General features: G+C 44.5%; 1 protein-coding gene across 1 annotated transcript; it reads left to right on the forward strand.

Moving 5' to 3' along the window:
• Positions 1 to 4,742: 4,742 nt before the first annotated feature.
• LOC124706178 (osmotin-like protein) lies at positions 4,743 to 5,528 on the forward strand. Its single transcript, XM_047237832.1, has one exon. It carries the CDS (start codon positions 4,743 to 4,745, stop codon positions 5,469 to 5,471), a length of 729 nt encoding a protein of 242 aa, XP_047093788.1. The 3' UTR covers positions 5,472 to 5,528.
• The last annotated feature ends 9,433 nt before the right edge of the window (positions 5,529 to 14,961 follow it).

Here is a 14,961-nt window from a genome sequence, read left to right on the forward strand (position 1 = left end):
AAGGCGCTACAGCGCGTGTGCTAGGGAAAGTGGAGGACGTGTGTCCCCCACTTGCATAACGTGTCAAGTACTCGCAGACTTTTGGTCCCACAAGTCAATGACGGGACAGAGTTCGCGCCTTCCCGATACAGTGATCATGGCTATCATCAGCAATGACGTCATTATGTAGAAAACTGCGGTTGCAAATATTTTGAAGGTTGTCGACGAGAGGAGTATCAATGATAATTTCGGGAGCCTTTGATCAAATACAAGTTTTTGTTCAAATGCTCGGGGGCTACTTTTTAAAGAGGTTTGGTAACGGAGTTGAGGCAGAAGGATAAACACTAGTCTACAGCTGTCATAAAAAACAACGTCATTAAGAGAGAACTTCGAGCAGTTTTATCAAGAATATCGACAAGGAAGTTTCGAGCATGACAATAAAGAAAAGGCGAGAGCCTATGACCAAATACAAGCATTTGTTCATATGCTCGGGAGCTACTCCCATCGGGAGCGCTAGTCGCGCACCCGATAAAGAGGGAAGAATTAGAAGAAATGACAATATAACGACAAAGGTGCTAAAAATGTGAGCCTACAACCAAGTACAAGCACTTGGTTTTGTAGCCTCGGGGGCTACTCCCATCGGGAACGTTGTTCGCGTGCCCGATGAAATTCAAGAAGTCATGGTGAGCATATTCCGAGTTATAAAATAACTCTTCATATACTCCCATCGGGAGGACAAGATAACAATATACAAGTCATCCGTTGACTCGAATAAATGTGCTATTTCAGCAGCTGAAAAAGGCACTCGACAATATATTCTCGGAGCGCCTCGTCGCGAATTAATCTCTTAATGTCGCAATACTTTGCGAAGGTAAGTCCCCAGGATCTGTCTCGCGCGGCGTAGCACCGCCTCTCGACGGCGTTTTGCTACTTTTTCCGTATCAACAGATACGAGGAAAAATCCTAACGGACGCGTTAGGTACCCGATAAAACATAACTCGAATTCGGCATCTGGTAAGACCTTAAGCGACACATGTCGAATTACGTCAGTATCCCGAGATCATGTCCAGGGACGTGATCTTAAAGTAGGTTTTTGCGGATTGCCACAAGAGCAGTTAACTGGTACCTGATCCGACAGATGAACCAGCCCCATTACCGTTATCCCTGTACAACATACGATTACTTCATAAAGGTTGTTTATTGATTCGAAGAAACCATATGGTAATTGTAAAGATGGAGATTTTCCATGATTCTTCGATTCGAGGCAAAATCTCGGGGCTACTGACATAGGCATCCCTAATGGGCCTGCCGAAGAAGGTACCCGGGGTTTATCGAAGGCCCACGACCCGAAGATTATGAAGCCCGGAAGCCCGGTTATGAAATAGTTGGGAAATATAGAGTTGTATTAGGAATAATGACTTGTAACTATTACGGGACGAACTCAAAGAGTTTCCCGAACTTTGTAACTTGTGTATTACGAAACCCTCGGCTCCGCCTCCTATATAGTGGGGAGTCGAGGGATAAAGAGAGGATCGATTTCATTGTCAACACAACCCTCGTTTTCTAGTAGTCGAGTACTTTTCCGGCTGAAACCTTCGAGATGTACTTGCCCTCTACTTCCAGCAAAACCCTAGTCTACAACTTGTAGACATTGACAAGTTAATCCCTTGTCATTGCCGAAATAGTATCGACCAATCAAAGTTCTACTCAACAACAACAAAAATCACTAGAGCATTCTTGTCTACCCATAGCTTATCCCTTTTTTGAGAACACGAGTACAACGCGGACGCTCACAAACACGCACGTACAAACACCCCTATGAACGCACGCACGCACACCCTACCCCTATGGGCACCTTCGAGGGACTGAGCCGGCATATCTTGAGGTTGACGAAGTCACCACTGGCGCCTCGCTGTTCACGGGCACGTCACCTACCACTGAAAGCATAGCGCCGGTTAAATCCTGAAATAAATCCAGGTAAATGCAAACACCCATGTCAAATCTAGGACTTGAACCTGGGTGGGCTGGTTCCACCATAATGGACCTAACCACCAGAGCCAAACTCTGTAACTCTGTTTGCCATAGCTTATCCTCTTTGATTGACAGTGCAACACATCTACACTTAATAAGGGCCAATACTCATTATCTTACACTATAAATATCTGACATAAGAAAAATGTTGTCAGTGTTGGAACGTATCATCTGGAGGACCGATGTGACAACTCGAACAGAAAGATTATTACACCATGACCACCACCAAGCTCCACTCAAAGAATCGTCCGGGATGGGAGGACAACATAATCCCCCGAAATAAAAATTGCAAATAACCTTTCAGAGATCGGTTCAAAGTATTATAATACATAATAAATAGTGTCGCCTTACAAACACAAATCATAAAATGCCCCAAGAAAAATGATTCCAAAAGCACTGCATGTCAGGAGTTCATCTTATCGTTCCACATTCAGCAAACAAAACAGGTATGGAGGCCACACATAAATATTATCAACATCAAAAGTCAAGTCAACGCATGATTGGCGACTGTGAAGGCTCACGACTTCACACAGTTGCTCCAATAAATTTTCAAGTTTGGAACGTCAAGTCGCTCGGGATAGAAGTAACTCCTGTTACTAGTTCCAAAAAAAAAAAAAAAAAACTTACGCCGCCCTTCCCTTTTCTTTCTTTTCTGATGATGATTTCAAAACAACAACACAAGCCATCGATCATACTACTGCAAGAGAAGCTAGCTTCAAGATCTTTTTTCTCTCGCATCCGATCCAAACTAATCTTGGTGCCGATGAACACCGTGCGCACACTTAATTGCGTGCTCGTCCGCCAGTGCGTGCGTGAACAAGGCGGGGACAGCGGGATCTCGGAGAGCCAGGCATCAACCCAGAGAGCAGCACCAGCTGCTGCCAGTGAGGTCCGGCCAGAGCAGAGCGGCGACGAGGCACCACAGCTGTCGGAGTGCAGACGATGAAGGAGCTTGAGGTTCTGCGTGTACAGGCACCGGATCCCCAGGCCGCCCTCATCTTTGGACCGACACGCCTTCGTTCAGTTTGGGTGGGCGGTGACCAGTTTTGTCCCCAACACCGCGAAACGTGCTACTGGTTCTTGTCTGTTCCTAAAATTGATAGAAATGCATGGTCAGTAAGTATTCTTCATTGAGCAAGAACCTGGCGCGCGGGCAAGCAAAATCACTAATATCAGATATATCGTCTGAACCACTCCATGTGAAAGAAGCTATGCACCAGCTGGAGAACACATTCGGAAGTAGCTAATGTAACCTCCGGGAAGAAATTAGATGCATCTCTGCTCAACAAGGGCACGCTACATTCTCCAGAATAGAAACCACTCGCCATGACAAGACCAATCCAGGCATCCATCGATCCATACGGGCTGGAATGCAGAGTAAATAAAAATCAGTGTGATCCTCTCCTTCGTAGCTAACTAACCAAAGAACTCGTGCAGATCAAGCATCGTGCACATCGTCTTCATGATCACGGCAGTGCGGTCCTCTTGGAGTTGGTGCTCTTCCTTTGTGCTCGTGATGCACACCAGGAACACCTCGGCTCCTCCAAGTAAATGGGATTGTTAGCCAAAATAAAGATGAAAAGTGTATTGAATCTTGTCGAGGCTGATATTGCAGAAGTCCGGATGAGGCAACCACATGCAACGGATACTCAATTCATGGATAACCCTTTCCACTGTCCTGTAAACAATTATTCAGTCACTAAACCAGCTCTTCGAAACACAATATGGCCATCAGAACCTAGCATATTCTTGTGTCATCCTGAAACCTGTTATTCTGCTAGTTGCCACATTTACATTCTGCTTAGTGGATAAAGGAAAAGATGCCTGTTCAGGCTGAACCCACTTATTTTTCATGTGCTTATTATTCGAAGTTATTAAGGGTGGGTGCTGTTCATGGTGCATCCTCAAAACATTCTGAAAAACCCAAAACGTCTACGCAGATTAGTTTCCTATGTATGATCTGTTCCTTGTGTTTGAAGGGTTCCTGATTATTCCCCTACTGAACTGAATTTCCGTTTGGGTGCGCGATGACCAGTTTATACTGATTATTCTTCACATACCCTATGAGGATGAGGATGGCATCAATAAAGAAATAGCCGCAACGTTGGAGGCCTTCTTGCGTCCCAACGAGGATGACGATGGCTCTTTTATTAGCAAGATCACTAATTTGGATGCACAGTTGATAACTGCAAGAGACCATATCCTGAGGATAAGTCCATGACTCTGAGGTCTGCGAGTGTGCCTAGTACAGAAAGAGAAACCTGATGATGAGTTGGTGATAACTTTATAAGTGGAAGCTCCATTCCCCTGCAGAACTGAATTCAGTTTGGGTGGGCGGTGACCAGTTTATACTGATTCTTCACATACTTAGCTATGCACCGGGCTGGGGAAGACCAGTACGCCACATCCGGAAGTAGCTAATGTAACCTCCGGGAAGAAATTAGATGCATCTCTGCTCAACAAGGGCAGGCTACATTCTCAAGAATAGAAACCACGTTCGCCATGACGGGACCAATCCAGGCATCCATCGATCCATACGGGCTGGAATGCAGAGTGAATAAAAATCAGTGTGATGCTAGCTCTCCTTCGTAGCTAAGTAACCGTAGAACTCCATGGTTATTCTAACACGCATAGCACTCACGGCGCCTTGCCTATATAAACAGCCTTGCACGTCCGCCTAAACGATATCACCAGTTCATCACCACCCCTGCAAAGCCAAGAAACAAGAGCACATGGCTACCATGGCCGAGCGCCTCGCCCTCGCCTTTCTGCTTGCGGCCGCCGCCGCTCTGGCGGCATCGGCGGTGGACACCAAGCTGACCCTGCAGAACCTCTGCCCGTTCCCCGTGACCCCGCTGGTCACCCCCAACGGGAACTTCTCCTCCATCTCCGACAACACCGTCGAGCTCGACCCCAACGGGGGGCTGGTCTCCTTCCCCTTCCCGGACACCTTCTGGGCTGGCAGCGTGGTGGCGCGCACCTTCTGCAGGACGCCGACCAGCTGCGACACGGGCTCGTCGCCGCCGAGGACGGTGGTCCAGCTGGCCGTGCACTCCACCGAGGACCTGGCGACGTACAGCGTGAGCCTCGAGGACGGCTTCAACCTGGCGACGGTGGTCACCCCCCTGTTCAGCGCCGGCGGGCAGTGCCCGGCGCTGGGCTGCCCTCTGAACCTCACCAACGGGTGCCCCATGGATCAGGTCAAAATCGACGACTGCGGCGTCATGGTGGCGTGCAAGGGGGACCCCGGGTACTTCAAGCGGCGGTGCCCGCTGACGCGGGTGAACGGTTCCGACCGTGAGCCACTGCCACAGAGCTGCATCGCGCCCCGCGAGCTCAAGGTCGTCTTCTGCCAGAAGGAGCTCGCCCATCTGACCATGGTCGGTGCCGCCTCCGCCCAGACGGAGCTCGCCCATCTGACCATGGTCGGTGCCGCCTCCGCCCAGACAGAGCACCTGTAATTTCATGATAAATAAGCAGCTGCTCAGAATTCAACTTACTGTAAAGAGAAACAGATTGATGCGCCAATCGGGCTCTATCATACTGTAAATCTTCGAAAGTGAGCATATTACATTGTAACTGGCCTGTCGATATAAGGCAGCCCACGCACAAATGAAATGATGATAGTGATCGAAGTCCCATTCTTTGCAAATATAAAATTGAATTCCTTCAGCAAATGAATGCATGTGAAGATAATAAGGAGGAATGAACAACACACGCTGGATTACCAAAAAAGTTACCAATTCGAACCAAGATATCATCAGCCATGCAACGTCAACACTTATCAAAAAGTTTCCGACCATTGGTAAGCCTCTTTTCTGAAACTGTATGTCGTACTGGTGTGCAGCTTGTTCACGAGTGAAGAGAAGCAATGGGACTGGGATCGATGTTCGTAATGTTGACAGATGTGCTTGTTGTTCATTAGATTTTGGTTGGCATGTATGGATGCCTGAAAGGCTGAACATGCTATAATTAATGACGAATACTTCCAATGAGCTCCCACAATTAATGATGAATAGATTGGAAGATGACAGAAGAGACAGAATGCTTTTGGAAGATGACACAATTATTTGACTGTTGTAGCTAACTTACCTTCCGGTGCTCTTGGGTCATCCCTTTTCCAATTCATTTTGTATGTCATTTATCGGAAAAATATTTGCTGGGAACGGGCCGCACATTGCCTCTTTTAGGGCCCCTCTTTAGATTGTGACACGTCGCCTTCCGCACGCATCTTAAAGCTGCCTAGAATCCCCTCATCAGTAGATACGTATCTGTGCTGTACCTGGACGTATCGGTCGGAGGAAAGGAAAAAAAGGATGATACGTACGTTCTATCCGTAGGCCTTCATATTAGCCGGACAATCTGGAAGATCTCATTACTTGCAACGAACGGAAATAGATAACGAAAATAGATTGCTATTGTAGAGAAAGACGGAACCAGGTGAATAGCGAAACTACTTGCCGCCGAAGCTAGCTCCGCCGTCTGGCAATCTGACGTTGCCGCAGCTGTAGTGCTAATGTCCAACGATCAGGAGGTGACCACAGTAGTTGAGATCACCGATGTGCAGTGCAACGCTGCTGTCGCTGGTTGTGAGGTGATCACAGGAGGCGATACCGTCGATGTTCTGCACAATGCCGGTATTGCTGGTGGTGAGGTGGAGACAGGATCCGATGTCTCCAATGTCCAGTACAACGCTGCTTCCGCTGGCGCGCAGCCGGTTTCTTCCTTCACAGTAGACTCATCCCATGATCATGTTGCCATGGCCACCTCCTCGCCCCTTGCCGGCGACAAGACAATTCACGCGCCAGATGAACGGGCTTCCACGTTCACGGCGATCCAATCGAGCTCAAATCTGTCCACCTTGAAAGCTTCATCTACAATGGCAAACTCCAATGAGGTACAAAACTGATCTATGTATTTGTGCAAACAATGTCATGATTTATTCGTAGAAATTAAGTTTAAATATATTTGAATGTAGGTCCATGGTACTAGTTCTGAATTACTTGTTCCTAAAATTGGAATGGCTTTCAAGTCGGAGGAGGATGCATACGAATTTTACAACGAGTATGCCGGTAAGATTGGTTTTAACATCCAAAAGAGCCACTCAAAGTTGAGACCTGATAAATCAATATATCAGAAACATATAGTTTGTAGTAACGAAGGGAAAAGAGGTACTCATTCGAAACATGACACTCTGAAACAAAATGCTGCCACAAGGTCTAGTTGTGATGCCCGCATTCAGTTCAGTATTACTCGTGAGGGAGTTTGGACGGTGCAGAAGGTTGTACTTGAGCACAATCATTATCTCGCAAGTCCAGATAAGAGACACATGTTGCGGTCGCAGCATCGTTTGGTAGAGTCTGATAAACTTGTGATTGGTCATATGAGGGAAGAGGGATTAAAGCCTGCCCAAGTGTTTAAGTTTTTCAAGCAGTGGTATGGAGGACCTTAACATGTACCTTTCTTGCGGGTGGATAGCAATAATTATATTGGCCGCGAACGAAAGAAGTATTTGGATGTCAATGATGCACAAACAAATGTTGGAATTCTTGAAAAACAAACAGTTAGAAGATCCTTCTTTTTTTCTATGCCATACAATTAGATGAGCAGGATTGCCGGATAGCTAATTTCTTTTGGGCAGATGGTCAATCTATCATGGATTATGCTTGCTTTGGCGATGCTTTGTCATTTGACACCACTTTTCAAACAAATAAGTTTGAGATGCCCTTTGCACCACTTCTTGGAACTAACCATCATAAACAGACAATTCTTTTTGGAGCTGCGCTATTATTTGATGAAACCACCGATTCATTAATATGGCTCTTCAACACATTTTTAACAGTGGCAAACGACCTGTTACAATTTTCACAGATCAATGTGCAACTATGGCCAAGGCAATTGACAAGGTTTTTCCAGGCACGAAACACCGTCTCTGTCTTTGGCACATTTATCAAAATGCTGCCAAGCATCTTAGCCATGTAATTTCAAACCATCCTCCGTTTCTTGCTGACTTTAAGATAGTTGTATACCTTGAAAATTCAGTGGCATACTTTGAGAAGAAGTGGCAAGAATTCTTGATTACTTATGATCTTGTGGAGAATTCATGGATACAAACTCTATATGGTTTTGCTGTTGGAGATATGCCCAAGAGGCAATAATAAAAGTGGTTATTATATATCTTTATGTTTATGATAAATGTTTATATACCATGCTATAATTGTATTAACCGAAACATTGATACATGTGTGATATGAAAACAACAATGAGTCCCTAGTAAGCCTCTTAACTAGCTTGTTGATTAATAGATGATTAGTTTCATAATCATGAACATTGGATGTTATTAATAACAAGGTTATATCATTATATGAATGATGTAATGGACACACCCAATTAAGCGTAGCATAAGATCACGTCATTAAGTTATTTGCTATAAGCTTTCGATACATAGTTACCTAGTCCTTTCGACCATGAGATCATGTAAATCACTTATACCGGAAAGGTACTTTGATTACATCAAACGCCACTGCGTAAATGGGTGGTTATAAAGGTGGGGTTAAGTATCCGGAAAGTATGAGTTGAGGCATATGGATCAACAGTGGGATTTGTCCGTCCCGATGACGGATAGATATACTATGGGCCCTCTCGGTGGAATGTCGTCTAATGTCTTGCAAGCATATGAATAAGTTCATAAGAGACCACATACCACGGTACGAGTAAAGAGTACTTTTCAGGAGACGAGGTTGAACAAGGTATAGAGTGACACCGATGATTAAACCTCGGACAAGTAAAATATCGCGTGACAAAGGTAATTGGTATCGTATGTGAATGGTTCATTCGATCACTAAGTCATCGTTGAATGTGTGGGAGCCATTATGGATCTCCAGATCCCGCTATTGGTTATTGGTCGGAGAGAGTTCTCACCCATGTCCACATAGTTCACGAACCGTAGGGTGACACACTTAAGGTTTGATGTTGTAATAGTAGAACTTGAATATGGAGTGGAGTTCGAAGTATTGTTCGAAGTCTCGGATGGGATCCCGGACATCACGAGGAGTTCCGGAATGGTCCGGAGAATAAGATTCATATATAGGAAGTCATATTTCAAGTTTGGAAATGATCCGATGCATTTATGGAAGGTTCTAGAAGGTTATAGAAAAGTCCGGAAGAAATCACTAAGGAAGGAAGAGTCCCGGAGGGACTCCACCTCCCCATGGCCGGCCAACCCTAGAGGGGGGAGTCCAAGGTGGACTCCACCAAGGGGGCCGGCCACCCCCTTCATGGAAGGGTGGGAATCCCACTTGGGTGGGAGTCCCACCTTGGGTAGGTTTCCCTACTACATGGAAGGTTCTTGAGTTGGGGTCTTATTCGAAGACTTGTAGTCCAACACCTGGGGTTCCACCTATATAATGAGGGGCATAGGGGAGGGGGCCGGCCACCACAAAAAGCCACAAGCTGGCCGCACCCCTTGAGGCCGGCCACCCCCTCTCCCAAACCCTAGCCGCCCCCTCTCTCCTCCACCTCTCCCGCACGCTTAGCGAAGCTCCGCCGGAGATCTCCATCGCCACCGCCACGACGCCGGAGAAATGCATCTTCATAGGATACCCTAAGGAAACTATAGGGTACACTTTCTATCACAGATCCGAAGGCAAAATCTTTGTTGCTAAGAACGGAACCTTTCTTGAGAAAGAATTTCTCACTAAAGAAGTGACTGGAAGAAAAGTAGAACTCGATGAGATTGATGAATCTTCACTTGTTGATCAGAGTAGCGCAGTACCGGAAGTTGTTCCTGTGCCACCTACACCGACAACAGAGGAAGCTAATGATAATGATCATGAAACTTCGAATGAGATAGCTACTGAACCTCGCAGATCGACAAGGGAACGTGCCACTCCTGATTGGTACGATCCTTGTCTAAATGTCATGATTGTGGACAACAATGATGAAGACCCTGCGACGTATGAAGAAGCGATGATGAGCCCAGATTCCAACAAATGGCAAGAAGCCATGAAATCCGAAATGGGATCCATGTATGATAACAAAGTATGGACTTTGGTAGACTTACCTGATAGCCGCAAGGCTGTCGAGAATAAATGGATCTTCAAGAGAAAAACAGATGCTGATGGTAATATTACTGTCTATAAAGCTCGACTTGTCGCAAAGGGTTTCCAACAAATTCAAGGTGTTGACTACGATGAGACTTTCTCACCTGTAGCGAAGCTAAAATCTGTGAGGATTTTGTTAGCAATAGCTGCATTTTTCGATTATGAGATTTGGCAGATGGATGTCAAAACGGCGTTCCTTAATGGAGACATTGAGGAAGAGTTGTATATGGTACAACCCAAAGGTTTTGTCGATCCTAAAAATGCTGACAAAGTATGCAAACTTCAGCGTTCAATTTATGGACTAAAGCAAGCATCGAGAAGTTGGAACCGACGCTTTGATAAGGTGATCAAAGACTTCGGGTTTATACGAGTGTCATGGAGAGGCCTCGTATTTACAAGAAAGTGAGTGGGAGCTCAGTAGCGTTCCCGATATTATATGTAGATGACATATTATTGATTGGGAATGATATAGAACTATTAAGTAGTGTAAAAGGTTATTTGAATAATAGTTTTTCAATGAAAGACCTTGGTGAAGCATCGTATATATTAGGCATCAAGATTTATAGAGATAGATCAAGACGCCTAATAGGGCTATCACAGAGTACATACCTGGACAATATTCTAAAGAAGTTTAGAATGGACGAAAGTAAGAAAGGATTCTTACCTATGTTACCAGGCAAGGTCTTGAGTAAGACTCAAGGTCCGGCTACGACAGAAGAAAGAGAAAGGATGAGTCAGATCCCCTATGCCTCGGCAGTAGGCTCTATCATGTATGCCATGCTATGTACAAGACCGGATATAGCACATGCTGTTAGTTTGACTAGCAGATATCAAAGTGATCCAGGAATGGAACACTGGATAGTGGTCAAGAATATCCTGAAGTACTTGAAAAGAACTAAGGATATGTTTCTTTGTTATGGAGGTGACCAAGAGCTCGTTGTAACCAGTTACACCGATGCAAGTTGGAACACTGCTCCTGATGACTCTAAGTCACAATCCGGGTACGTGTTTATATTGAATGGTGCTGCAGTAAGCTGGGCAAGCTCGAAGCAGTGCACGGTGGCGAAGTCTTCAACAGAATCGGAGTACATAGCGGCTTCGGAGGCTTCATCAGAAGCGGTATGGATGAAGAGGTTCATTGTAGAGCTCGGTGTGGTTCCTAGTGCATTGGACCCACTAGTCATCTACTGTGACAACATGGGTGCCATCGCCAATGCACAAGAACCAAGGTCACACAAGAGGCTGAAGCATATCAAGTTGCGTTATCATTCGATTCGCGAGTACATCGAAGATGGAGAAGTAAAGATTTGAAAAGTACACACTGATCTGAATGTAGCAGATCCGTTGACTAAAGCTCTCCCTAGGGCAAAGCATGACCAACACCAGAATGCCATTGGTGTTAGGTACCTTACAATGTAATCTAGATTATTGACTCTAGTGCAAGTGGGAGACTGTTGGAGATATGCCCAAGAGGCAATAATAAAAGTGGTTATTATATATCTTTATGTTTATGATAAATGTTTATATACCATGCTATAATTGTATTAATCGAAACATTGATACATGTGTGATATGAAAACAACAATGAGTCCCTAGTAAGCCTCTTATCTAGCTTGTTGATTAATAGATGATTAGTTTCATAATCATGAACATGGGATGTTATTAATAACAAGGTTATATCATTATATGAATGATGTAATGGACACACCCAATTAAGCGTAGCATAAGATCACGTTGATACGTCTCCGACGTATCGATAATTTCTTATGTTCCATGCCACATTATTGATGATATCTAAATGTTTTATGCACACTTTATGTCATTATTATGCGTTTTCCGGAACTAACCTATTGACGAGATGCCGAAGTGCCAGTTCCTGTTTTCTGCTGTTTTTGGTTTCAGAAATCCTAGTAAGGAAATATTCTCGGAATTGGACGAAATCAACGCTCAGGTTCCTATTTTTGCACGAAGCTTCCAGAAGACCGGAGGGGAGACGAAGTGGGGCCATGGGGCGCCGACACAGTAAGGCGGCGCGGCCAAGGGGGGGCCCGCGCCGCCCTAGTGTGTGGCCCCCTTGTCAGGCCTCCGACTCCGCCCTTCCGCCTACTTAAAGCCTCCGTCGCGAAAACCCTACCACGTTCGACGAAACCAGAGAAAACCTTCCAGAGCCGCCGCCATCGCGAAGCCAAGATCTGGGGGACAGGAGTCTCTGTTCCGGCATGCCGCCGGGACGGGGAAGTGCCCCGGAAGGCTTCTCCATCGACACCACCGCCATCTCCATCAACGCTGCTGTCTCCCATGAGGAGGGAGTAGTTCTCCATCGAGGCTCGGGGCTGTACCGGTAGCTATGTGGTTAATCTCTCTCCTATGTGCTTCAATACAATAATCTCATGAGCTGCCTTACATGATTGAGATTCATATGATGATGCTTGTAATCTAGATGTCATTATGCTAGTCAAGTGGGTTTTACTTATGTGATCTCCGGAGACTCCTTGTCCCACGTGTGTAAAGGTGACAGTGTGTGCACCGTGTGGATCTCTTAGGCTATATTTCACGGAATACTTATTCACTGTTATGAATGGCATAGTGAAGTGCTTATTTATATCTCTTTATGATTGCAATGTGTTTTGTATCACAATTTATCTGCGTGCTACTCTAGTGATGTTATTAAAGTAGTTTATTCCTCCCGCACGGTGTAATGGTGACGAGTGTGTGCATCGTGTAGTACTTGGCGTAGGCTATGATTGTGATCTCTTGTAGATTATGAAGTTAACTATTGCTATGATAGTATTGATGTGATCTATTCCTCCTTTCGTAGTGTGAAGGTGACGAGTGTGCATGCTATGTTAGTACTTGGTTTGGTTATGTTGATCTGTCATGCACTCTAAGGTTATTTAAACATGAACATTGAATATTGTGGAGCTTGTTAACTCCGGCATTGAGGGTTCGTGTAATCCTACACGATTAGTGGTGTTCATCATCCAACAAGAGGGTGTAGAGTCTAGCATCTATCTATTTATTTTGTTATGTGATCAATGTTGAGAGTGTCCACTAGTGAAAGTATGATCCCTAGGCCTTGTTCCTAAATATCGCTATCGCTGCTTGTTTACTTGTTTTATCGCATCTATACTTCCTGCAATATTACCACCATCAACCACACACCAGTCCTGGACAGCAAAGCACTTTTCCGGTGCCGTTGCTACTGCTCGCATTTATTCATACCACCTGTATTTCACTATCTCTTCGCCGAACTAGTGCACCTATTAGGTGTGTTGGGGACACAAGAGACTTCTTGCTTTGTGGTTGCGGGGTTGCATGAGAGGGATATCTTTGACCTCTTCCTCCCTGAGTTCGATAAACCTTGGGTGATGCACTTAAGGGAAACTTGTTGCTGTTCTACAAACCTCTGCTCTTGGAGGCCCAACACTGTCTACAAGAATAGAAGCTCCCATAGACATCAAGCACTTTTCTGGCGCCGTTGCCAGGGAGGAAAGGTAAACGGCACTCACACACCGGACCCCGGCAACTAGCCACTTTTCTGGCGCCGTTGCCGGGGAGGAAAGGTAAAAGGCATTCATACTCCGGTCTCAGGTAAAGTACTTTTCTGTTGCCGTTGTGTGTGTGCTCGAAGCTATTTTCTTTAGATCCTGCAATTGCATCTGTTTGTTTCTTGTTTACACTAGTTTGGCATAATGGACAACAATGAGCTTCTTATTCTATTTCCTGATTTAAGACATGGATGGTTTGATGCGAAAATTAAAAAACCCATGGAACATATTAGCATGAACACTTTGAATACCATTGTTGCTAATGATATAGAAAGTTCTAAGCTTGGGGAAGCTGGTTTTGATGAGCATGATCTTTTTAGTCCCCCAAGCATTGAGGAGAAAATTTGCTTTGATGATACTTTGCCTCCTATTTATGATGATTATAATGATATTGGTCTTTTAGTACCGCCTGTTATGGAGGATAAATTTGATTATGATTACAATATGCCTCCTATATTTGATGATGAGAATAATAATGATAGCTACTTTGTTGAATTTGCTCCCACTACAACTAATAAAATTGATTATGCCTATGTGGAGAGTAATAATTTTATGCATGAGACTCATGATAAGAATACTTTATGTGATAGTTATATTGTTGAGTTTGCTCATGTTGCTACTGAAAGTTATTATGAGAGAGGGAAACATGGGTATATGCATCTTAATAATATTAAGTTTCCCCTCTTTATGTTGAGAATCTTGAAGTTACTCGTGTTTTATCCTCTCATGCTTGTCACTTTGTTCTTCATGAATTCATTTGTGTACAAGATTCCTTTTCATAGGAAGCATGTTAGGCTTAAATTTGTTTTGAATTTGCCTCTTGATGCTCTCTTTTGCTTCAAATACTATTTCTTGCGAGTGCATCATTAAAACTGCTGAGCCCATCTTAATGGCTATAAAGAAAGAACTTCTTGGGAGATAACCCATGTGTTTATTTTGCTACAGTAATTTTATTTTGTATTTGTGTCTTGGAAGTTGTTACTACTGTAGCAACCTCTCCTTATCTTATTTTTATTGCATTGTTGTGCCAAGTAAAGTCTTTGATAGTAAGGTTCATACTAGATTTGGATTACTGCGCAGAAACAGATTTCTTGCTGTCACGAATCTGGGCCTAATTCTCTGTAGGTAACTCAGAAAATTATGCCAATTTACGTGCGTGATCCTCAGATATGTACGCAACTTTCATTCAATTTGAGCATTTTCATTTGAACAAGTCTGGCGCCTCTTTAAAATTCGTCTTTACGGACTGTTCTGTTTTGACAGATTCTGCCTTTTATTTCGCATTGCCTCTTTCACTGTGT

Source organism: Lolium rigidum, chromosome 4 (genome assembly GCF_022539505.1).
Source record: "Lolium rigidum isolate FL_2022 chromosome 4, APGP_CSIRO_Lrig_0.1, whole genome shotgun sequence".
NCBI lineage: Eukaryota > Viridiplantae > Streptophyta > Magnoliopsida > Poales > Poaceae > Lolium > Lolium rigidum.

Excerpts from the sequence above, each read along its gene's own strand:
- LOC124706178 (XM_047237832.1), top strand. The coding sequence starts at position 4,743 with ATGGCTACCATGGCCGAGCGCCTCGCCCTCGCCTTTCTGCTTGCGGCC.